The sequence below is a fragment of the Halichoeres trimaculatus genome, unplaced genomic scaffold (genome assembly GCF_033239565.1).
Source record: "Halichoeres trimaculatus isolate MK-OKI-2021-1 unplaced genomic scaffold, fHalTri1.1 fHalTri1_scaffold_22, whole genome shotgun sequence".
In the NCBI taxonomy this organism is placed as follows: Eukaryota; Metazoa; Chordata; class Actinopteri; order Labriformes; family Labridae; genus Halichoeres; species Halichoeres trimaculatus.
This window is the reverse complement of record NW_027437200.1, coordinates 14,039,999-14,065,911: the sequence shown is the minus strand read 5'-3', so window position 1 is coordinate 14,065,911 and position 25,913 is coordinate 14,039,999. Positions and strand designations below refer to the sequence as shown.

The 25,913-nt window shown below is 40.1% G+C and overlaps 1 protein-coding gene and 1 long non-coding RNA gene across 26 annotated transcripts in view; one reads left to right on the top strand and one right to left on the bottom strand.

The window, feature by feature from the left end:
* LOC141784311 (receptor-type tyrosine-protein phosphatase delta) overlaps positions 1–25,913 on the top strand; it is a 471,971-nt gene that overhangs the window by 408,369 nt on the left and 37,689 nt on the right. For 8 of the 25 annotated variants that reach the window (XM_074662106.1, XM_074662101.1, XM_074662098.1 and 5 more), the window contains 10 exons: positions 13,659–13,847; positions 15,036–15,044; positions 15,790–15,807; positions 17,751–17,861; positions 18,737–18,748; positions 21,068–21,337; positions 22,392–22,973; positions 23,343–23,488; positions 23,642–23,786; positions 25,395–25,700. In XM_074662106.1, coding sequence (XP_074518207.1) covers positions 13,659–13,847; positions 15,036–15,044; positions 15,790–15,807; positions 17,751–17,861; positions 18,737–18,748; positions 21,068–21,337; positions 22,392–22,973; positions 23,343–23,488; positions 23,642–23,786; positions 25,395–25,700 — 1,788 coding nt within the window. The remainder of the gene's footprint in view (positions 1–13,658; positions 13,848–15,035; positions 15,045–15,789; positions 15,808–17,750; positions 17,862–18,736; positions 18,749–21,067; positions 21,338–22,391; positions 22,974–23,342; positions 23,489–23,641; positions 23,787–25,394; positions 25,701–25,913) is intronic. The other 17 variants (XM_074662118.1, XM_074662109.1, XM_074662119.1 and 14 more) reach the window with 5 other exon arrangements.
* LOC141784316 (uncharacterized) overlaps positions 1–25,913 on the bottom strand; it is a 75,433-nt gene that overhangs the window by 25,151 nt on the left and 24,369 nt on the right. Inside the window, exon 2 of the long non-coding RNA XR_012597432.1 lies at positions 1,478–1,538. This is a non-coding gene — a long non-coding RNA (uncharacterized LOC141784316). The remainder of the gene's footprint in view (positions 1–1,477; positions 1,539–25,913) is intronic.

Below are 25,913 nucleotides of genomic sequence, written 5' to 3'. Positions count from 1 at the left end.
CCTACTCCTCTTTGTCCTCAGGGGTAGAATGAGTCAGAAGGTCTCAGACCCAGCTCTTAGTGAATTTTCAGCACCAATTACTGAATGTTGTTGAAGGTCAAAGTATATTATTGCAGCAATTAATTGTAGTTAGTTGGCTAGGTTATTCTACATTATTAAAAAAAAAGAAGAAAAAAAATATCTTGCACTTAATGGCAACACCTGCAGCCAAATATCTTATAGCACTTGTCGCACTAAATGAAACTGTAGAACTGTAGAGATCTGTAGACAAAACCACTGCCAACAAGTTAAACGTTAGATATTTACATGTGTGCAGTGTGAGGAAACATTTACTGGAGCCACATTGGTGCTTAGACTTTGCATTACACCCATCAGAAATATTTTTTAAGTGCCAATCATGGTTTGAATTTGGACTCTCAGGTTTTGACAGACCACAAGGTCGCACAGCTAAGAGTGTGTAGTGTGAGCCAGGTAGTCACAGGGTGCTAATATTAGTAGCTTTGATCTTAGCTGCATTCAAAAGTAATTTGCTATGAGATTAATTGACTACCGCAGGGTCATCCTTAATGCATCTAATGATCTTGAAACTTTTTCAAACTGTGCAAGGCTGAAAGCTAATTACATCCAAACAGCTCGGTGTAGGGAGCGTGATGTGGCTTGAACTGAATTTTGGGTCTAATTGGTTGTCTATACATTATTACCGTCAGTACAGCAAATATGAGTGCAATAACTCATTGGGCATTTTAAAGAGAAAGGAGAACGCCTTACAGGTTTCTAAAGCAGCTCTACTTCCATCTTTTAAATCTCAAACTCTTATATAATGAATTCCATAAAAATAATTCACCCCCCTTTCTGCTGTCACAACCATCCTCCTCACATGTGGAGAATGACTTTCTGCTAAGTTTCAACAGCCTGATGTAACCCCACTTTTCCATTAGGGGTCCTCTCCCTGCAGGATGTTAGCAAGCATGAATAATCTCCAGACTTCCCTCTGCCATGGCAAGCTTTTAACTGTATCAATTATTGAAACGGCTGCTACGATTTCCTTTTCTCTGGAGGAAATGAGCTTGTATGCAGCCGTTAACTCAGGCAGTTGTACCACAAGTTTCCCGGAGTACTAGTCTGGGTCTGATGATACGAGTCTAGCCTGTGACCCATAAACATATCTGACAATGTCATGCAGAAAATGCAAAGAGGGATTAAAGTTCAGAGGATTTTGTGGGAGTGCTCTGACAGCTGATGGGATGTTTGCTTGCAAGTGCAGTAATACACACCTACGCTTACGCATGAGGAGTCTAACACAGGTTGACTTTTTATGCAGATGACATTCCACTTCCCAATCTGAGCCAAGTGATTTAAAACAACGCTTGATCAAACTGACCCTGGGACTGTATAGAACATGAAGGTTAATGAAGCGGCTTCATGTCACACAGTTATGCCTTCTGTCTTTTTTTCCCCACCCGATAGGAAGACTCACCTGGTCGCTGACTTTCTCTCGAGTCCCTGCTGGCTCCGGCTTCTGGTCTTTATCGGCCTCCCTTCAAAAGATAAAATACGCAACATATTTAGTTCAGATTTATTTAATGATAAATGTTGAGCCACAGACATATTCTTTATTAAACTTTGAAACATCAAGCTGCATATAGCCATCCCAAGTGGGCGGTAAGAGGGTAAATATACAATGACTAAGCCTGGAACATAAAAAGAGAACAGATGTCTGGCAGTATATGCTTCAAAGTGACAGGAGTGTCTCTGAGAATGGAGGCGTCTCTGAGGAGAAGGTACCGTGTGGTTGTTTATATATTCCCTGCCACTTCCTCTTTATTTATGAATGCTTAATGTACTCAGGAGGATCAAATGAGGGTTGATGGACTGTTAAGAAAAGAGCTAAAAAAGAAGAGAGGCTTCCTCAGGTGCATTTCTGAGAAATGATAAAGAAAAGACGTCATCCATTTTAGCTTTGTGTTTGGCAAATAGCTCAAAGCTTTGTCAAATAGTTTTTCTCTTCTTTGGAATATTACTTATTATATCAGTAAAAAATGCTGATGGCAGATACGAAGACAAGAGTAGAGGAGTTCTTTTATTTTTTCTTTCCCAAACTCTAAATAAATGGGGCACTGTTTTCTGAAGTAAATGGAATCATTGCTCAAGGTAACAACCAGCAAATGGAATATGCAAAGTGAAATCCTGAAGAGGGCGGGTAAGGGACAGAAGGCGAGGAAGGCGGGAGACAGACAGAGACAGATCGAGCTACTTTGAAAGTCTAAGACTAGCAGCGACTGCATCCAGGCAGAAGAAGTCAGTGAGTACGGGAAGCGCAAAAAGCCGATGGAGAAGAGAAGCGTGGAGGGAAAAAAGATATGATTGTAGGTAGAGGAGGTCTTAAAATCCTTCTGTCTGCCTCTCCACCTTCCCCCTAGGTGATCTTTACTCAGAACGGTACATCTGGCTCAGCTGACGTGCAGTCTGTAAAGCAAGAAGAGGGGGGGCATCTGAGCGTAAATGGAGCTTTGTGCCTGGCTTCCTGCCTGCCTCGCTGCTTGCCCAGCCAGGCCTGTAGAGAAAGACCCCCTCTCCGCCCTTCCTGCTCCATCTCTTCTTTTCATCTCCCTCTTTACCCATCCATTTTAGCACTACCCCTAAGGGGCATCTGACACTAACACTCACTCTGCTGCTTTCATTCTCTTTCCTCCCACTCCCTTCGCTTATGTTGTAAATGGAGGGATATCACAGCTAATCCGTCATGTTTATGAATGACACGGGGCCTAGGGAGAGTTGGGGCGCCTAGCCAGGAGTGGCGTACATCTCTGTTGCGTGCCCTCTGCTTGGCTGATCCAATCTGCCCCAGCAGCGATGGCCATAAAAAATGTCTATGAGGGGATGGCAGGCTTGGGGGAACATTAGGTGGGGTCATTTCAAAAGCATAACTCCAGCCACTTCCTGGCTCGAATCCTGGTGCTCCACCATCTTCCAAGTTTCACTCAAATTCCAACCCAAACTCGCTGAGACTTCCTGCAAATGAAAGTTCGAGAGGGACAAGATAATACCCTAAAAGATGAGTTTGGATCAGCTCTCAATGCCTCCCTTTATCTCCACTATAGTCCCTAAGATTAAGTCTGTATTGCAACACATAGATGCAGAAAACTACTATTCAATTATTATGGGACTTTTTTTCGTGATCTAAAAATTAGGGATTCTTCATGCATGAGAGCATTTTGAAGAAAAACTAATGAGAAGAAGAGACACCATGACGCCACTATGTTGGTGAAGGGTTTAACAAGTTCCCCAATGTCATTCAGAATGAGTTTACGGCTCAAATTGTTCATCTGTGAAGGTTTTTCTGGAGGAAAAAAGGCCTGATGATTAATAGATTGACTCCACAATGGTTTCCTCATAATCTCAGGCATTAGGCGAGGGGTTTTAATGACAAATAAGCTGCATTCAATTAATTATACAATCTCAAAGGGGATTTATGGAAGAAACAATCAGTGCAGGGCAAAGGGGGAGAGGATGCTATTTTTCATTGAGACAGAGTGCCATGAACCTCGGGTTAAGGGAGCTCTCTGCGCCTTCACCTTCCTCCTCTTATATTTTGTTCCGACGTTCATCATCACGAGAGATTTAAGCCACACACTGGGTTGTATTTCACAATCCGTTCCTATTTTGCACCCTAAGGCAACATGGATGGAATAAAATTTGAGCAGAAGCAAGACTGTCTCTCGTTGTCTGCCCTTGGGTTTTAGCAATTTTCTCAAAGAGGCTGTATTTGTACAGCAAATTACTGAACTACCTTTTAGCAGTACCAAGCTTGAGAGAAGTAATACCACTTTGTGTTGGAGTGGGAATGTTCCTCTTAAAACTCTATTACAGAAAATTGGAATTAGCTGCTTGAGCCAACTGTGGCACATTCAAAGTAATATTCATTAGCGTTCTCTGTACCTGTAAAAATCAACTAATGAAGTCTTGCGAAGCATATTTTCATCAGCCCAGCTTTGCTCTTAGTGCTGATTTCTTCTGCACAGAGGTTGACAAATGCTGCTGCACAGAATATAGTATTCTCGGGAACATTTGCAAAAATATGTCACCAATGCTCTGGTTTTCTGACAGCCTGTGTGTGGGCAGCTGTCATCTGAATTTAACAGGTAAATTACGGAACATGACGACTATGTTACTTGTTATGTTTCACTTTAAATCAGCTACCCTTATATGTAGGAAATGGTTTAGAAATGTTATGTGAAAATGGGGCACTTTTAATTAAAAGGACTACTGACAGAATTCTTTTTCTGAGTTTGTAATTATAAAGATTAAAACATACATTTGCACCCTCTGTAGAGATAAATGGGTCACGGACTGACATAAAAAGCATGAACTCTCCAGCACTCTGCCATATACAACAGGATTAGTTCTGACCTGCGAGTCCTACACAGACACATTTGTAAACCTAAACTGGAAAGCAGTCATGCCTTGCCACTTAACATTTTCTCATCACTTCGCCTGAGGCCCTGGAACATAAAGCTGTGGCCCTGGGGCATAAAATTGGGACATGGTCTCACATTTGAGCTCCTATAGAGTCTTTTCCAGTCGGGGCAATCATTAAAAAACACATTAATTTAGATACAGGCCATGTTTTAAAACAGTTTGAAGGTTGACTCAGAGTTCAGTGGCCTGTGAACTCTTAAAAAAACCCTGGACGGTGAATCTCCAGATTGCTCCCCCCACACATACTCGTCTGGGTCTTATTAGATGAAAGTGCTGAGCGTTTTCTTCTCCATTATTGGATTAGTCAAGCAGTACTTACCTTGCGCAGGTGCCAGGAGGCTTATTTGCGAAATCTGTCTCAAAAGAAGCTCTAAGGAAAAACCTAATCTTGTTTAGACTGGACCACAAATCTGCCAAACAGCAGTGGGATGTATCAATGAGATAAATACAGGCTTTGGATTCTCTGAGGGCATTTAGGGAAAAATTTAGACATTTTAATTTGTCGTTCCTTCTTTTCTGCCCAGCAGTGATGCACATGAGCTTTTATGCCCTGCATACGTGTCTGACTTGTTGCTTTCAAAGTGAACAGTTAAATCTGCCACTCATGAATGATCTCTAATGCCAAACTTCTACTCTTACTATGCTAGGTATTTTACTTGAGGCAATGCTTAATACAAGGCCCAGGCATGTGTGTAATACTAACTATTGCAACGTCTCAGGTTAGGGAGTTAATTTGTTGTTGCGGCATGTTGTTCAAGTGGTGTGAAATGTTGATTAAAAACAGAATTTGATGGTTTGGAAATCAGCTAATTCCTTCAGGTGATTGAAAATTGGGTATTGAAAATGGGCCAAAAAAACCTCAATGTTTTAAGAAAAAAAAGATTTTTTTTTATTTGATGCCAGCTAAACAAATTAGAAAAGTTTGGACAGGGACAACACAACAGAGAACATTTTTTAAATGCTAAAAAACACACCTGGAGGAACATCTTGCAAAAAGTTCTCTCAGTGTACTTTTGCACTTACTCTTGCTATTTTGAGTGCATTAGTGCGTTCATGTTGACAGTATGGAAGAACGCAGTGCACTTTGATTTCTCAGCTGTCACACTTAAAACAGTCAGAAACTCGAGTGTGGAACGTTGGACACTTCTAACACTTACTGGTCGCCATATTGGCTATGTAGAGGAAAGGGTGGGAAGGGATCGAATTATGGTTGATGGATGTAATCAATATAAAGGAGAAGAACAGGTGTGAACAGTTGTGAAATCGGAACGTTGTTTCCGTGTTGGATTTGGGACAACACTACCGGATAAGATTTTGTTTAGTGCTCCAGTAAGTGCATAATGTACACAGTGCACTTCATGCAAATGTAATTTAAGAAGATTTGGGACACAGCATAGGTATGAAACAGGCATTTAGAAAATAAGACAGCATCGGTATATTTTCAGAATTATCTTCCTTTTGCAAAGAATTATAGGATTTTACCATCTAGGGCACATGGGATCAGTAAAATATTCAGAAATCTCTTTTAAAAGGGACAAAAACAGAGTTTCAAGGAAGCACAGTATTAAAACACATATGACTCTGTCACTGTTTGGGTTCAAAATCACAAAAGCAAAAAAAAAAAAAAAAAGTGTTTCCCGTGAATGTATTTCCTTGCTGCGTTGACAAAAGCAGGTTTGATCTGTAAAATTTAAAGAGGAAACCATTTAAAAACATGGTAAAAAAAAATGCCTGACTTCTCCAGGCCTGGGCATTGAAGATCATCCTACGTGATGTGTATGTTTTTTCATTTCAGGGACATCGATAAATGACTCTTCATTTGTCAAGTTTAATTTTTTTTAAAAAAGGGTTTTAAGCTCTATAAAGCTGAAAGTATCATGTCTCTATGGTCAAAACAAATGTGGGGACAAGTTCCACCTGTGTAGAAGTTTATGAGCAGAATGATGGATGGAGTGTTGAGCAAAGCAACTTTGTCCAAGTCCAAGTTTGTAAGTATTGAACCCAGCTGCAGGTAGCTGATAAAGCCAAGGGTAGGCTCAGATTTAGAAGCTGTCAATCATTTAGTGCTAGATTGTAAAAGTACACCTTTTAACCACAGTGTAAAGTGTACCTTCTAAGTGGAGCAAAGAAATCAACAACGATGTGGGTGAAAGTGGTGGAACATTAGGGAGACAGGGGGAAAGAGAAAAATGGAACAGATGCCGTCATAGAATTGGCACAAAATGGAACTGCTGTCTGCCTTTGTTAATCAAGAGCTCTTACGTTTGGTTGAGTAATTTTGTTTGTGTGAAAACAAAAGCATAATTAACAGTTCCCTCTCCCATGCCAAAGAAAAAAATATATAATTGAATACGGCAGTTGAACGGAAGCCTAACAGAACATTTTGTTAAAGAGGATTCAGGTCGTCTCTGAACGGATGTACTCACAAGGAATGCATGGTGTTAAATGCGTGATGTTAAACAGATCTTAAGACAAATAATAGACAATATTTTACTGTTATTGTGGGGTTTTTTTAATCAAAAACCTAATTTCATCAAAATCACCCATGTGTTTTTAATGTCATCTGTATTTATTTACCAGAAAGTGCCCGTAGTTCTTAAAGTTTTTTGACACTTTAACTTAAAAGTTGCTGTATCACATTTTCCCTCTTCAGTAACCTTGTACTGTTAAAAAATGTTAATTTTTAATTTAATCTAGGTCAGTTAATGTGTTAGCAAACCATGAAACATGCCAAATTCTGAGTGCTGTCCTTGTTAGCCACAAGAGTGCTGTTTGATTAACATGATTAGCACCCTAACCCTCCTAAATTCGCCTGTCTTCGTCCTCACTTCTTACGGATTCTTGAGCATGGAAAGAGCTTTAATCAGTGTCCCTCAACTTTAAATTATACGCTTTAGCATGGTGGGGAAAAATGGCTTTGGCTCAAGCTGCTGAGAAAAATAAGCACTGCTGTCACACTCCATGGGTAATGTTTTGTGGCTCATCTTTTGTGTTGGCTCAAATCTTATCTGGGGAGTGGTAGAAGGGATCAGATTGATTCCTTAAACTGGGCGAAAAATAATCTTTAGACCAGAGGGAAAAGAAGTGTAAAATGCACGAGTGTCATACTTGAGGACATCTGCACCAAATTCCCACAGTTCCATAATCCTGCATCTTTCCAAGGCAGGATTCCCAAACAACAATAAGTCTTGACACACACTATTCTCCACCACACTGCCACAGCAAGTGACCTGTGACAGCCTCTTTGAGGAGATTGTATCCACTCAAATACGTTCAACAAATATATCTTATTATGGCCGGCAGGGATTTTCCCTGAAGAATAACCTCAACCGCCGGGTGAAAAGTCTTGTTCCGCTTGAGAAGAAAGGGGTCGGACCAAATCCAATTCTTGTGCAGCAACCAAGGAACAAAAGGCAGAATGTGACCGGAAAGGTTTATGTTTTTATGTTTTAAGTCTAGAGCAGCAAAGGCTTTTTTTTCTTCTGAAGTTTTTTTGGACTTACTGGGTAATTTGGAGCTAAATGTGGTTTCAGTGGTTTAAGACAGATTCATATCTCATTTAATTAGACTTAACACTCAGAATTCATTAAACGGTGATGGGGTAAAAAAGAGGATTTTTTTTTGTTTGTTTTGAGTGCATGATAAAATATGCCACCAAGTCAAAAAATTCACACATTTTTTTTAATTAAATATGTATTTTATAAATGTTGATCATCCTTAGAATGAAATGTTAAATTAACATTACTTAGCTGTGAGACTTATGTCACAATAACATTTGTTTTTTTCCTACAGAGACACTTAGACCTCAAGGAATCTACTGTTACAGCTTCCCTCCTAGGGATGGGATGGGTACCAAATTAGGTACTTTAATAGGTACCCACTGAATCCTGTATGTAGTTCTGATTCACGTAGAATCAAACAGTACCATGTTTCGGTACCTGAACACATCCTTGTGGCTTTTAGGGAGTGGATCAGTAGGCAAATTTCCATGCTGGACATGAACGCAGCATTGCAAGTTTATATATTGAGAAATAAACATGTTAAATTGAAAAACCCATCCCTAATCCCTCCACTTCTTGTAGAGAAGAAAAAAATAATCTACATTATTGAATACATTGATTCAATCTGAACAATACAGCTTTACTGTAAGGAAATAATAGGATTTAATCTGCCATGATGACTTGAGCTCTCGTGCTTCAGAGAGCTGTTACCTTGGCATACATTGTGTAGATGCCACACATGCTTTTGATTTGGGTTTACTGGGTTAAAATGTCTCCCAGCTGTCAGCGTCTGGCCTTATTTTAACTGTCTGGTACTAATGAATTCCAGTACAAAGATGTTACTGCATTAGTCCCGTGTTAACCTTGTAAACATTCCTCTAGACTGCACATAAACACACGCTCCTTGGTGAAGAAATAACTGAGCAAACATGTAAACAGGACCAGAGCATGTCTGAATGGTACCTCTATCTATTTAGAAGACTCTATTAAGCTAATTCAATTAGAGCTGAAACAGGGAGGAAATTACTAAGTTTGTCACTCAGAGCATTGCAGCACTACAGCAGGTGAGAAATATACAGTAAACAGAGAGTGGGGGTGTACTGGTAGCAGTGTGAAGACAAATTGCGTTGAATTTATGTTGCACTCTGGAGCTACATTTCGGAGGCTGAAATGGCTGCTGTTGTCATACAAGGCAAATTTGATTTCACCCGCTCGTATTTTGTATGAGTGATCAATAGATATAATCTGCTAATGGGTTGAGTTTATGTCCACTGGCCTTATGTCTTCGGCAAAAATCTGCACACTGAGGTACTTTTGGAGCCAATGTCCTTTTTATACTCCTCCCATACTTGGCAGCGCACACTCATACAGCCTGATAGCCTGGCAGTGGCTAATGTGTGCAAATTGTCATTGGGAGTCTTTTTATATCAAGCACCAGTGCTCAGCACTTCTCCAGAAGGTGACTTCAGCATTTCTCTGCCTTCCATCTCATTTAGTGTGTAGATCCATTGTTGAATATACAGTATGGGTCTGTAAAGCAGAAAATGCCCTTGTCTTAGGCCGTCCTTGAGATTGCAGTTCTGTGAAGTAGATTAAGGAAGTGGTGGAAATCTATAAATCCCCATTTTTGCTGCACATTTTCCCAGCTTTGACTTTGTACAGGTGAGCTTTCTGCTATACCTCCAGGTTCTTGGAGATTACAGGAAAGTAAGCCAGGAAACAGATGCACTAAAGGAACACTAAACTTACCCAAATTCTATTTTATCAGGATGCAGCTCAGACTAACCGAAGTGATAATGAAGTCTCCCCTAATAGTTTATGGAGCCACAGGATAAAGAATAACAACTTGACTGTGAACAAAACTCCAACATGTTGCCCCCATGTTAATTACTTATCTTATTATTTTCATTTAACAAGTTGTCAACAACCAAACTTCTCCCACACCACTCAACAAACTTGTCAAGGTTCAATTAAAAAAGTGATTAACCAGATTTCCTTTTGTAGTCTTGGCCTTGGAAGGAAAACACTGCTGCCGCTCTGTTGACATGAGTCTTAATCACAGTACAAGCTGGTAAATGTGTTCAATTTCTCCTCCTTTATTTCACTTCACAATTCCTTTTGTGAAGTAAATGAGCTGCGAGTTGTGAAGAACTAGAGAACATCAGGGTTCCTACTTTTTGCAATCGTGTTTCTTAATCTAAAGTTCTGTGAGAGAAACTTTTTGGATACCTCACAGCTGATGTCATGACTTTGCGGCTGTTTTCTATGAGCACGAGTGCACAAAGCAGCTGTAAAATACATTTCTGGGCTAAGCAAGAATGCATTCAACAGGCCAGAAACCTTTGTAACAGATCATTAATTTTAAATGCACTGCCTTGAGTCATATCAGCTGCCTGCAATAGGGCTAGCATCATGTCTCACTTGCGTTATATAGGACAGGGACGATGGCTTTGAGAATGTGGCCTTTTGACCCTCCTTCATTTTTATTGGCTTGAAACAGCTTCAGTGAGCCATACTGTTGGTAATCATTAGTGAAAATCAAACATAAACACTGTGATTTCTCAGTCATTGCATTTTTGGGAGCCTGATTTTTGAGAAGCTATCATTTTGACCATTCATAAATGAAAACAAAAGTTGTCACACAACCTGTTCTTATCTGTTCAGAGCAGAAGAAAAACAGTGACATATACTGCAGCAAGAGAAGTGCTCTGACTTCAAAAGGGACAGCTAAATTATGATCTCTGAGCACTTTGTTTTAGAATACATCGCAATTTCACAGGAGTTGCTTTTTCAACTCGCATGGATTGTCATATCCAATTACAATATTCAACACGCATCTATGCTCCCAGGCTCGCTTCTGGCGATTGTGTTTGATCAGGTATACTCTCGACTCACTGTAGAATCGACTAATTGTGTGCTAGACCTTGAAAAAGCTAAGGGGAGCTCGGACAGGGTCTACCATGTGCAATTAATTCATTTCCCCTTCCCTCCTGGTCTCCCTCTCTCTGATCTGAATCCGCCCCTTCAAAGTGTTGCAGTTCACACTGGACTATTTTGAAATTCTTTAATGCTTGTTTATAAAATGCTTCTGAAATGATGAGCTAGGACAAAAATGTTTCTGTGCTTGTGTTTTTTTTTTGCGCTGGATTTGTTGAGTTTGCTTTTTTGTCAAAGTCACAGATTTTAAAATATGAAAAATCCACTTTTCAGTCTGTTCCTTCTTGAATTGGTTGATAAAAAACACAGATTAGTTGAAAAAAAAAAAAACACAGATGGAGATATGACAGTCTTATAAGTTATCAGATTTCTACCACACCTACTGTTTTAATGTTTTCCAAAGTTGATTTCACTTCAAATTGGATATATAGCTGAGTCTAAGCTTGTTATAAAATACACCATCCATAACCAAGCAGAAATGAACTGTCAAACATTGACAAATACAGCAGGACAAATGGATTATTGCTAAATGTTCTGACCTAGAATTGGTTCTGCTCCTCTTTCCAACTATGATGTTAACTACTGTTAAATGTAAGTCATTGTGTGACGGGGTGACTCCACTAAGTCGTTATTGGATTTAATGAGCATCACAATTTGGTGCAAAACAACCAGCAAACAGTGCAAGACACCAACAAACTTTTAACAAGGGTAGAGCTGGAACATCTCTCATTACCTTAATGGATACTAAAAGCCATAAAGGTAACATACATCACATGTCAAGGACTCCCAGTGATAAACCACACAAGGGAGCACAGGCCAAGTTTTCCAGCACGAGTACACAACAGCCCACAACTGCCAAGAAAACAAGCAGAGCTGGGAGTGTACATTATATATGGTTTGACTTCATTAAACCCAATTTAAAAAATGCTGCAGGATGATTGGCTGTTTAGAAACACAGAACAAACAACACCTTTCCATCACTGTCAAAACACATCAGTTCAGGCAGGGACACAGAGTTGCAATGGGAAAGTTTTGCAGTTCAGTCTGAAGTCACTCATTTGTAATACAGCCTCTTTCTGAGAAGATTTATCCATCGAGGTGTTTTCTCATGCCAGATACCCAAAAGCATTGTTGGAAGGCGGCCATGATTGTCGTTTGGCTGTGCGCAGGCTATGGCATCTCAAAGCTGTTTCCAGACTGATGTCTCCTCATGAAAATTTAATGAAGAAAGCGTTTCCAAAAAGGTGCCGTTTACAAGAGCGACGGAAGACACTAATTAGCCATATCACAGCAGGGAAAGGAAAACTTAAGGTGCACATAAACCTCATTGGCATTCAGAATAAGCAGGTCTTGTTTTGCAGATTAGCACTTAGCTAACATCGCAGAGAGGCAGACGCTTTGCATGTGTGCTTGGAATATTCCTCTCTGTACTCTCAAGATCATCTTTTGCTGCAAGCCAAAAATACTTCCCGGTTCAGAGCGGTGAGCTTCAGACAAAGCTGCTCAAGGCTTTTCTTTTCATTGTTCTGCTAAAAGAACATGATTGGAGTGAGGAGCAAAGTGAGTTATCTTCTCTCACATCTTAAGCCCACCCATGTTCTGTCAGTTAGTTTACTCAAGGCATGAACAAAATAGCTTACACACACACTAGAGGCACCTGAACTTCAAAGTCCTACCTGCATATGTGAAGTTGTTTTTCCCTTTTCTTTGATGACGAGGAAGAAAAAACACATTGGGGGAAATTGAGAATTGGCTTTCTTGCAGAGAACTAGATGAGGCACAATATGGTGATTCTTTAGTAAATAGAGTGAAGCTATTATTAAAGGGTCTCAAACCTGCACTTATTCTGAAACCCTGTTTCCACCAAGCGGTTCAGTTCGGTTCGTCTTGGCACAGCACGCATTTTACAGCGTTTTCACTGACTAATCTTGGGACGGACCCCCAAATAACCAAGACAAGCCGTGGTTTTCTTCTTCGTTGGATTAATTAGCGGGGGTACACTGTATTGCACTGCTATAACAACACACTATCATGTAACTGATGCAGCTATCTCTGCTTACACACCACTTATCACAAGGGGGCACGGTTGGCCTTGGAAACGTAAACAAGACCAAGCTTAACAAATCCTACCCGTTCCAAACAATACTTATCCAAACCGGACTGCTTGGTGGGAACAGGGCTAAACAGTAAGCAGGGGTCACTTCTCATGTGTTACGAAGCCAATGCCCCCCTCTTTTCGTCTTAATGCTAAGCTAGGTCATAGCGCTAACCAAATAAATGTAATATATCCGTGTCTGGTATCTATCTTCTCAGCTGACTCTCAACAAGAAAGTGATTTGGTCTATTTCCATCAAACACTAACCTGTTACATTAATGCTATCCAGATAATCACTGAGCTGTGCCGTTGTCTTCTGTCATTCTCTGTTCATTGTTCATATTGTGTCCTTGTCACTGGAAGAAACTGTTTTGAATGTCAAGCTTTGGCAAACAACTGAAAGTTTTTCTGTGAGTAAACACTGTAAAGACAAACATGAAAATACTTTCTTTCTGATACTTTATATTTCCCTACTGTAAATGAACATGGAGATGAGGATCGCTCTGCTTTAGCTTTCACCTATTCTGTTGCTCTGTACCTCACATTACCTCTGGCTCTACCTCCCCATTGGCTCAGCCCCGGCTTGGAGGAGGACCAGTGACTTTCTGAATCCGACCTCTGCTACAATCTCTTTAATCTTTTTCCAGAGGACCAGCTGCCCCCTGGTTTCCCCACCATAGACATGGGCCCACAGTTAAAAGTGGTGGAGCGAACACGCACCGCCACCATGCTCTGTGCCGCCAGTGGCAACCCTGACCCTGACATCTCGTGGTTCAAAGACTTCCTCCCAGTCAACACCACCAACAACAATGGACGCATTAAGCAGCTCAGATCAGGTAGGTTTCCTGTGCTTGAAGCTGAATTATGACACAGGGATTCCTGGTTCTTGTTATCTTCTATCTGATCTGCTCCCCCTGTTCTGTTCTTTCATCCTCTTCTTCCTCCCATAATTTAACTTCTCATTTGGCTTTTCATTTTGTAGGTAATGGCATTGTTTCTACTATTTCCTGTCCTCTACTCTCTGTACGCCCTGGTGTGTGTTGTCTGTATGTGTGACCCCTGCCCCCCTACTTTGTCTTCCAGTGTTGTCTTGGGCTGTTGGGATTGTTGCCCCTTCTGTTTGCTGGCTTCTGCCCTAACTTCTGCCCTCATTGCTCACTGCTGTGACTTTTTACAATGGGTTACTTTTGCTGTTTTGCGTTGATTTCTTTTCCACTGCATTGGTGCAGTGTTTCTTATTTTTTCCTTTTCAATCCATTCTCTTCATTTCTTATGTGTTTTTTTATGATTAATATTCAACATTCGGCTTCATCCAGAATCTGCTAAAGAGTGCACATGACTTTAAACTCAGAAAACAAGCAGAAAAGCAAATTAAACATTGTCCTTGTGCATTAATTAAAATTCTACTTTGCAAAGAGGGATTCTTAAGCCTCCTTTGAATAAAAATTTGTTGTTTTTTTTCTTTGCACAACTTTATCTCAATGAAGAAAAACCTCTAAGTCTGTACAATCAGCCACAGTAGTGCGTAAAACTCCCTAAGGCTTCTCCCTTCTCCCTAATTCTTTGGATTTAAAGCCCCCGCTTCAATGTGTTAATGCTAGCTTTGGTTTTTATTTGCCTGTAACGCATCCTTATATATCCATCCACCTGAATATTCCAAGTTTTATTTCAATATCTTAATAAAATAGAGAGTATTCTACAACATAAATGTAACAGACACCATAGCTTGCCGCTTTATGTGCTAGCTAACAACAACACCTTAGCTTAACTACTTGGAAATTTGAAGTCTTGTTTGTCTGACCACCTGTCTTCACGGATTTCACAGTTGTCCTTCTGTTAACTCGTCTTGTTAACCTTACTTGTTTTCAACAGAACTGTGTAAAAACTAACCTTATTTCTAATGTGCGACTTTGATTCACGTAGTAATTAAAGCTTTAACGAAACCTTGTCAACTAAACTTCCATAAAGAGTATAATCGTATTCTTATGCTGTCTTTCTTCTCTCTATATCTTTAAATTTTACAGAATCCTTTGGTAAGTGCTTAGCTCTAAAGCACACATCACCCCCACTAATTTTTCATGTTTCCAACAACTATTAAAATGCATGGCATGCATTTTACTAACAGATAGCTGAGTTAGGGCTTCTGCTATAGGCACACACACTCTTTCCTCACTCCAAGGTGTACAAGTGTCCTACCACTGCCAGCTGTAGTATCACCTTCAAGATTATAACCATCAGACTTTAGCTCAGCTTTGTCATATACTGACCTAAGTAATGACTTCTCCTCACATGTTACTCACTCACTGACCCACCACTCACTCACTTATTTAATGTTTTAACACCAGCACATTAGAGAAAGGACATGTCCAAGGAGTTTTAGGGAGGTGACCAGCTCAGGTGAAGAAAAGCGATCTCAGGTTTTTCTGAAATATGTCTGCTCTTAATCTCATACACAAAGTCCTCAAAGTCTTTCCCCTCAGTAGATGCTCTTCAGAAGCCATTGCCACTTCCAAAAATGGCACCTCCCCCGTGGTACACCAATGTACAAGTTCTTCTCTGACCTATGATTTTCTATGATGAATCCTGTCTTTCTCTGCCACTAGAGTACAGAAAAGTTCTTCTTCTTCTCTTTCTATCTCCTTTCTCTTTCCTCTAGTACCTTTATTTACGTACCCTGTTAAATCTAATTTGATTCTTCTTCCAAAGCCCCCAGCCTCTATCTACTCGTACTAATGCTTCTTCTTTCTAATCTTATTTGCATTCATATTATCCACCCAGGTGGTACACCAATAAGAGGTAAGAGTGCTGAACTGACGTTCACAGAATGAAAATAATACAAATTCATTCTTGCTGTCAACCCATCCATTCACTTGAATCAACTCCATTTTTGTCCTGTTTACCAAGACCAAATTCCATTTCGTTCATATGGACCTTCCTTCTTATTTGTCCTGTTCTGTTGACTAAATTTGTAGTCCATCTTTTTGTCTCTGCTTTATTTACTCCTTTGTATTCTGGTTTCAAGAGCCTGTTTAGCTCAGTTGTGATATGCTTGCCCTGGCTCAAATAAGCATATCCAATGACAATTATTTTTTTAAACTCTATTTTTTCCGTTCATTTTTGTTTTCTTTTTGGCCATAGCGAATCATGTGTCCCTCTTTTTGTCCAACTAAAACAACCAAGCATTTTTCCCCCTTAGCTGTTCTTGTTCAGCACTAAAAATATGCACAGATGCTGTGGAATCCCGCAGGCATGCTGAAGACAACATTGCCTCTCCTCTGCTTTTTTCTCCCAAAGAATTCTTTCTATCTTTGCAAACTATTTTTTTCCATTTCTTCTATTTGCTTTCCTCTCCTGTACCTCTACAAAAAAGCCCAAACAACCACTTTTTTGATAAAGTTTCTACGGTGCTTTTTTCTCTTTCACCTATTTTTCTTACTTTTCTTGGGTTTGGAGAATATTTTACTTTTTGACTTTTTTTCTTCAGGGTTTGGGAAAGGCAAACAGTAGAGTCTGGCGAGGACCCGATTGGCCCATTTTTGCCGTGTGATGAGAAGCTGGAGAGTTGTTGATGCATAAAGCCATTTTTCCCCTTTGTCATGTGACACCACACTGCTGATCCCATTGGTGGATTTTTATGGGTGTCTTTTGTAGCTTTCACAAGCTAAAGCAGTGGTTGGTTATTTTCTTGTCGGCTCAAGCCGATATTTTGAATTTTGTCTTCTAATAAAAAATGCATTTTATTTTTCAGCTAAGGGTTGTCAGAAGGTTGTAAGTTGTGCCGACATACATTTCTTGCCAAGATTTGCATGTCAAACACTTTTGTTACAGAGGGTTATATGTTGCTTTTACCTTATAAAGTCTCTAATTATTTTTTCCTCAAACATGAGCAGCATTTTTCAATTTTTTGTACCAGCTGCATTTTTTTTGACAGTGACTTCCCTGAAAGAAGTCCCAAATTATTATGTAACTGTTACGCTTGATTTGTGATTGAATATGCTAAAATTCATACCAAAACTTCTTTCTTTCGATTGTCCTCCCTTGTTATGCTGCTTTCTTATACTGTAAACCTCTTTTGTTTGATCCATGTTTCCCTGAAGCAGTATCACTCATCCCCATATTGACCAGTCCAGTGACATGTTGTATATCGAAGGGCTTGCCCCTTTTCTTAGACTTAAATTGTAACATCTCTTTTTTTATTGGCATTAGGATGAGTGTCTTTTGAAACCCTATAGAACAAGTAGTAATCACTATTTTTCTCTAACAAACCAAGGTAAATTTATGACTAACAGAGGATCAATTAGGTGTTCTTATCTTTATTTGGATTCATTTGACAATGTTATTTTCATTTTCTTTGTTGTTCGTTAGGCCTGTTAAGAGGAACAATGTATTTGTGTTGCAACGTCTTGCATGACTACCATTTGCAGCTGTCCCTCGCCTTTAGTACGATAATATTTTACCTCTGCAAGTGAACAAGGCTGTAACAAAGATGGGGGGATAACTTTAAATATAAAAGTAAAGTGTCTAAGTCATGCAGTTTAAAGAGTATTATTAAATTTGCAGCTTATCTCTTACTGTTCGACTGCTGAAACCTAAAAGCTAAGCTAGAGCTGAGGCGGTTTACCCAGCCCCCTTGAGGCTCAAAAAAAAAGTTATTTTCTGTTCATTTTGTTTTGTGAACTTGCATTCGACCTCATTTTAACCACACACACTCCGCTACCCCATTTGCTGTTCCCAACCAGGAGCCCTCCAGATAGAGCAGAGCGAAGAGTCCGACCAGGGGAAATATGAATGTGTGGCCACCAACAACGATGGGACCCGCTACTCTGCTCCGGCAAATCTTTATGTCAGAGGTAGGAAAGGCTGAAGAACAACACGTGCATGCTCTGATCAAAAATGATATTAATCACTACTTTGAATTCATGGGTAATCTTTAAATCAGCCAGTACAGTCTGGGGAGAAAACCCTTTAGGCCACTGTAAGTATGGTTTGTTTTGGATTTGGTTTTGCACTGAACTTACCTGCACTGGTTTGAACCTACAGCTGCTCTTGTATGTGTTTCTGGTCCTACCTGTTGATTATCCTGAGTCTCACCATCGATGTCTAGACTGCTTGCTGGTTTTAGCTTCTAGAGTTAGTATCAGGCCTAATTCTTTCCCCAGCAGAGAATAGATCCTTTATGACCTTGTTTACTCCCAGCTGATCAACATGAGAAGGACAAATACAGTCTCATTACTCATGACACTTGTGAAACAAAAGTTACATTTTGTCAAAGAATTAACATGAAAAAAATTCTAGTTTTCTTTTTTATCTTAATATAAAATGAGAAAAGTTAACTTTTGCTTGCTACACTAAGGGATGCTTTTCAGTCTTTTGCTTAGCTTTCATGGTTATCAACTAGTATAATCAAAAGTACTTCATTGCAATTTACACAATATAACATGAAAAGCAATACAGTGTAACTATCAGTTTGACATTTTTGCCAATCCACAACTTCACGTTTTAACATAATTTTACAAAACTAATGATTGAGTATGATAGGTCAGACGTGAATTTTGTACTGTGTGTTTTTACAAAAGGCTGCCTGCACCTCTGAGACAGAAGGTCCTTCGAATTGTTTAGTAGCATTTGCACACCTGAAACATGGCCTTTTACTCTCTGTGTTTCCCTTGTTTTTCTCCTTTCCTTATTTTATTTTGTTCTGCATCAATTTTCCTACATCCCTCAGAGCTGCGAGAAGGTTGGTGGGTTTTTAATTCTAAAACACAACACGACACTGAAGTTCATTCATTTTCAACACTATTCATTCTCGAGGTTTATTTATTTATTTTACTTCTAGTGGTTATATTTTGTTCTTTTGGTGTATTAAATGTTTCATTAAGAATGCCCCTGGTCATTGTCAGAATGCTTCATGTTCAACAGGTGGTGCATGTTGGAGCTGGGAGGGTTGAGGATGATGTTTAGAACAGACTGAGGCTCTGTTTGCATGCTTCACTCTTTAAACATTTTATTACCTTTCCCGTGTCCTGACCCTTCACCTGTCAGTGTTACTGCTTTGTTTATCTGATACTAAAGCGTTTAAATATGAATAGAACATATAAAAAAGCAGAACATGTTGTTCATGATGACACAAACTACACCAGGAGATAAACTGTCCTTAATTTCTCTGCCCTCCCTGTTAAAAGCGACTGCTCTACATGCTCTCTTTGTTTTTCTGTATGAGCTCTGAAGCTCCCTCTCTCTCACAACAATTTAAGCATTACTACACTGAAATTTTCCCTGTGGTGCTCTCTCCAATTCAAGTTTCTCAGAGATAAAAATATGTCAAAGCAAAATCCATCCTTTGTTGTAATTGGCACTAAAGTCGAAGCACAAAGCTGTAAAAACAGCCTCGCCCTCAGAGATTATACACTTCCTCTGACACCGATCTTTCTGCGCAGTAAGTCATGAAAGAGTGATGTATTTAGAGTGTTATCCAGCAGACTTGACAAATGTAATGATATTCAAATGAGCAGGATAATATTATGTCTGTGGGGAGTGTGATCCAATTGGATATTAATTAAATATTGAGCGAGAGAAACGCTGTATTTAATAATGCAAGCAGTTCCCCTGGTTTGCCTCTCTGGAGGGCGGCAGCCTGCTTAACGGAACGGGCTGTGTGCATGAGGAGCAGGCAGCAGGAAGTGCCAGTGTTTTTGTCTAATATGGTAAATACCTGCACAAATAAGCCCACAGCCACAGCAGCACGACAGGAACTGCTTAAACTTGGATAAATATCAGTATACAAACCTAAAAAGCAGCTTCTTCCTTGAAAACTTACAGTGAGCAGTAACACTGATTTTACTTTTCATTTTAAGTCCTAAATGTAATTTGAATTCTGATTTGTTGACTGTCCCCTACCACTGCACTGTATTTTTTTATTCTTACCTGTTTTGAATATTTCATTTTTTTTCCTTCTTAATTTTTTTTTAACCCAAATCCTCAGGTTTTCCCTCTCTATGGCCCAGTTAAATTCCTCACCCTTTCTTTTTTTACAATTTAATACATCATCTCCCCTTCGACCCTGCCACTGCTCAATCTGCTCTTTCAGCCATATTCTTTATCTGACCCCCCAAATTATGTGCCCCACTGCGTTTTCTTTTTCCCATATGCATGGTAGATTCATGCCCCCTCCTCTGCAAAGAGTCTCAAAGCCATCTATGGATGTTTGGAGTTTTATTTCATTTCAAAGTGTAACTTTTTATTTGAAATTGTACCTTATGTTTTTTGTCGAACTGTTTTTGAAAAATGTTTATCTACCAGAGCTGTCAAATGATAAAAAAAATGTCAGAGAGACCAATATCAACATTGCCAGAATGAAATGTAATCCTTCTGATAATTTCTCTGTAGAGGTGAAAGTGCTGAAGTTGTCAGAATCTGAAAAATTATTACATCATGTCAACTCTAATTCAAACACCCTTATTATTGATTTTTTTTCTGCAGATTAGTTTTATTAAATATTACAATGGACTTTTGGTATGCATACTCTTAAATTAAAGCTTTATTTCCCTATTCAATCTGAATAATTCTCTCCAAAATTAACCTTAATCTGCATGTGCAGATGGAATGAGGAAACATGTTGATCCAAACTTTGAATACCTTACATTTGACAGCTCTAGTTTTGTCCTGAACCTGCAGAGCAAAGCAGATCAAAACATTTCTCCTTCTTTGCCTCGACACTGGAGAATCACAACAGTTGTTTTGTTTTGTTTGTGTGATGTGAGGATGTGACAAAGCGCATCATCTCACATCAGCTGGAAGTGCACCACCTAAAAACTGTCGTGTAATACGACTGAGGAGTGCCGTCATCTGTCCAGCACTTATGTGCAAAGTATTTTGTGCATGTTGCTTTTCACTCATTTGTCTGAATATGTCTTTAATTAAATGTGTTAATGTGTTCATTTCCTTCAGACAGATTTCATTTGTATGCACAGATTGATCTTTGCTCTTTGCCTCATTAGGTGTTGCATAAATTTGGAATCTTCAGACAGTTTTTCACTCCATGCCTCGTCTTTTTCAGTGCGTCGGGTGCCCCCACGATTCTCCATTCCACCCACAGACAATGAGATCATGCCGGGCGGCAGTGTCAATATCACATGTGTGGCTGTGGGTTCACCCATGCCATATGTCAAGTGGATGCTGGGTGCTGAGGACCTCACGCCGGAAGACGACATGCCCATTGGGCGCAACGTGTTAGAGCTTACAGACGTCCGGCAGTCAGCCAACTACACCTGTGTGGCCATGTCCACTCTGGGGGTGATCGAGGCTATGGCTCAGATAACAGTGAAAGGTAAAAATCCTTTAGAGGATAAAGCCAAAATGCTTTTCAAAACAAACTATTTGAAATTCTGTTTACATTTGTGAATTTATATTCAGAATATTTCAGCCAGAGAGTTTTAGAAAACAAGTATCCAAGCAGGGACAACTGGTAGCGCTTTAAAGAAAGATATTTAGCTCGATAAATCTTCTGTGGATTCCTTAAAGCTTTAGACAAGCTCTGGCACCGGCCTCAGTGCACTAGATGCCAGATTGAGAATATAGTGAAGTGCTTATCTCTCAGCTGGAGAGCTACAAAGCCACAAGCTCACCATCTCTGCTAGCAAGAGGTAGAGAGGAGGAGGGGTGTGAAACGTTGTGAGTATTGTTTGGTGTCCTCAGTAGGCATGGTACTTATCTGAGTGTAATCATATCTACACTGCAGCGTACCAGAGAGATATCCCAGATTGGTGTCGCCCTGTTCACGTGCACACAGGGGACACACTCACATACACACACTCTCTGCTTTGTTTTTTCCTAGACATAACAGAGATATTAGTCACAATATAGCAGTCTGGCAGCAGGCTCCCCCAGAAGCACACTTCAGATGGCATATAAAGACAATATATTGCCCTGAAATCTTTTGCCATGTGCCACGGTGCAGGGAATTAAAGCAATAAATTTACCTGTTAAATTATTAAAGTGATAAACACTGGGAGATCAGAGATTAACGACAACAGCACACTCAGCTGCTGAACAGGGGGTGTGCGAGGCTTTAATCTGGCACATTAATTCATACCAAACTTTCTTGTTTTTACGATTGTAAACTTGAAAAGTGGAATAACATTAAGACTTTCCGCCCACCTTACAAAGCACCCTTGTGACTTTAGATTTACTGTATATCATCAGTATCAAGTGCAATGAGCTGGTAAATTAATGTGATCAATATAATTCAACCATTTGCAAATTAAAACTAAGTCTCGAAGGCCTGTAATTTCAAATAAATGCTTCTTCTGAGGTTCGACTTTTAATGTTTGCTCTGGTTTGCATTCCCCATAAATATATGTATGTAATACTCGTTATTGCAGCTTTGCCCAAAGCCCCTGGTATTCCTGTGGTGACTGAGCGAACCGCCACCAGCATAACACTGACTTGGGACTCTGGAAATCCTGAACCAGTGTCCTATTACATCATCCAACACAAGTCCAAGTACTCAGAGGACTCGTACAAAGAGATAGACGGCGTAGCGACCACGAGGTACAGTGTGGGAGGCCTCAGCCCGTACTCAGACTATGAGTTTCGTGTAGTGGCGGTGAACAACATTGGGAGAGGACCATCAAGCGAGAGCATCGAGGCCAAGACGGCAGAGCAGGCCCCAAGCACAGCGCCAAGGCAGGTCAGAGGTCACATGCTGAGTGCCACAACAGCAGTCATCCACTGGGACGAGCCAGAGGAGGCCAACGGGCAGATCATGGGCTACAGAGTCTACTACACCATGGACTCCACTCAGCACGTCAACCTGTGGGAGAAACAGATTGTTCGAGGGTCCAACTTTGTCACCATCCAAGGCCTCATCCCAAACAAAACCTACTACATCAAGGTTCTCGCCTACACATCAGTCGGTGATGGACCGCTTTCCCCAGATCTTCAGATCATCGCAAAGACAGGAGGTGAGCCCAACTCAGGGAGTCCACAGCAAATGAGCTCCAAGGTTAACACAAATTCAAACTCCACAATCAGACTGTGAGTGTCACAATTATTCTTGAAGCCGTGAGTTTTTGTTACTCATCCTCATTAGTGGATGAAACCGAGCTGTAAACAAACATTTCTAGGCTGTCAGCTGAAAGTTCAATTGGCTTTCTAATACAAGAAAAAAATTCTTATTAGAAAAGTTTAAACTCCAAAATTCAGATTCTTCCAGCATGACTTTGGCTGAAACAACAGTACCTCCAAAAACCAAACATGGCTGACTTCTACTCTGTACAAGTATCACTGTAATGATGAAAAGTAATGATTTAATGTCCTCATTCCATTTGCAGTTCCCTCCCAACCAACAGACTTCAAAGGAGAAGCCAAATCAGAAACAAGTATTTTGCTGTCATGGATCGCCCCGGCACAGACTGGACAGGAGAACCAGATCACAGGATATGAGCTGATGTACAGGAAGAGGGATGAAAAAGAGGAGGTGATTATTTCCTGACCATTTTTGTTTGTAAAGACTTTCAATATGTATTATTTTGGCAAATATACAGCTTATCTCTTGACTGTTTCTCTCCTGTATTCTTCTAAAAGCTCCTGTGTTTTCTGAAAACCTGACGCTTTAAAACTTTCCTCACAGAGACGAATCAGCTTCGAGCCGACAACAACGTACCTGCTGAAGGAGCTGAAGCCCTTTACAACTTACACTTTCCGACTGGCTGCCCGTAGTAAACATGGAGTGGGAGCTTACACCAATGAGATCTCAGCAGAGACTCCTCAGACACGTAGGTCTTCTTCCTTATCTGACAGAGTTTCGACTATTCTGGGAGGAAACACATTTTCAAATGCATTCTGATTCTTATGTGTGCTGAGAAATCCACAAAGCGACAATATTGTCCAGATGGTCCTGAGCACAGATAAAGCCAAGCTGATTCTTCATGCATTTGAAAAGCTGTAAACATTTGAAAGAGTGACTAAGTGTTGCAAAGTCTACCTGCCCATGCAGTATTCACTTTGAAAAGGTTGCATGGACAGAGTACACAGACTGTCCTGTAAAGTCAGGAGACAAGGTTACACAAACTGCCTCTCTTTACACCTTTGTTGTGCAAAAACAGTCTGTACTCAAATAAATGATAAAATCTCGAATTATTCATATCAGTGCCCGCATCTTTGATACCACACAGTTTTTCTATGAGCAAAGGGCGTTTTAGGATGCCTTGTCTCCTGACATTGCACGTCAGCCAAAAAAAGAGAATAGTAGATCTTAGAGCCTGAGCTTTCTATGCAGAGACGCTGACAAGAACCAAGTCCACAGACTTCAAAGGGATTTCCCATTTTGGCTTCAAAATTCATACTTACATTAAATCAGAATCAATAAAGCTATGACGAAACCACATCATAGAAAGCTCAAAGCAAGTATTGTTTCTTAAGTTAGGGACATTTCAACCAACCAGACCTCGGATTTATGAGCTAAACCAAATTTGACAAATTAGATTCTGTTCATTGAGAAGATTAACCAAATCAGTCTGACTTGTTTAAGAATTCCCCTAAAGTCTTAAGTTTGACAGCACATCTGAAATAAATCTGAGGTCTCTTAAAGACCAGGGCAGAGATCAGGTGGGTAAATGAAAACTGAGCAGTGTGTATGTTCTGCAGTCAGTGATGCAGTAAATGGAAAGTGCATGCCAATGTTATCAGACTTGAATAAATCAGTCATGTCTCCTTGGGAAGTTCTCTGTTGTACAATCAGGCTTTTACCACAAACCAACAGGCTTCGGAAAGGTTGGTGACCAATACAACATTCTTCTATTTTGAACTAGTTGAAGCATCAACCTTTATGTTTTTGGATTGATGGTAACTGCTTGCCAAACTTATCAGAGTTTATTTGTATGTTTCTTTTGGAATGGTTTACAGTGAATTATTTCTCAAGTTCTTTGAAATAATTTCAGGTTTTTGTTGTAGAATATAAGATTCGAAGAACAGTATATATTAGGATATATGATTTTTGTTTCCCTTTGTTTTTACAATTCATTTTTTTCATGGCAAAGGTAGGTTACAGATGTTCAAGCTGTCCTTTTTCCCAGTCAACACCTTCCATTTATCATCAGTGTGAACACTATTTTGTTGGTCTTTGCCTTTTGGTTTGTCTTTATTTGTGATGTTTCGTTAAGTCATGGTATTTTTTATTTATCCATATAAGTCCTTGTGCTTTATCCTCATTTTGTGTGTTTTTATTTCCCTTTTTTTTCCTTTGTTTGGTCAATTCTACCATCATCACCCTGATCAAACCAAAAACTGAAACTCCTTTGAAACAAAAATCCAACTCAATGAATGGCCTGACCAAACAAAAACCCTGCACCTACACCTGCACCAAAATCCAACCCACCAACCAGAACCCTCGGGCCCACCTCAGGAAGTCAAGTGCTATAGCCCCAGCTCCACCAACATCGTGGTAAGTTGGCGGCCACCCCCGATGGAATTACAAAATGGGATCATAACGCAATACACCATCCGATACGCTGCGACCGAAGGGGAGGATACGACGACCCATGAAATCTCTGGCATTCAACCAGAAAGGTTCCAGTACCTTTTGGAGAACTTGGAAAAATGGACAGAGTACCGTGTGACGGTCACTGCTCATACAGATGTCGGAGCAGGACCAGAGAGCCTGCCACAGCTCATCCGCACTGAGGAGGATGGTATGTGTTCGCAAAAACAAAGCCCCCAGCTGCAAAATCAGTCTACCTCTCTTAACCTACCCCGACAGATACTAACAAGCTCGCTTAAATCTACAACTCCTTCCACTTCTCTCCCCTCTGCCTGCCTCTAACACGACTGTCACCACTTGCTACTTTTAATCCCTATTTTTGGACTTTTTTGCCTCAACAAACTGACTCACTTTTTCTTTTTAC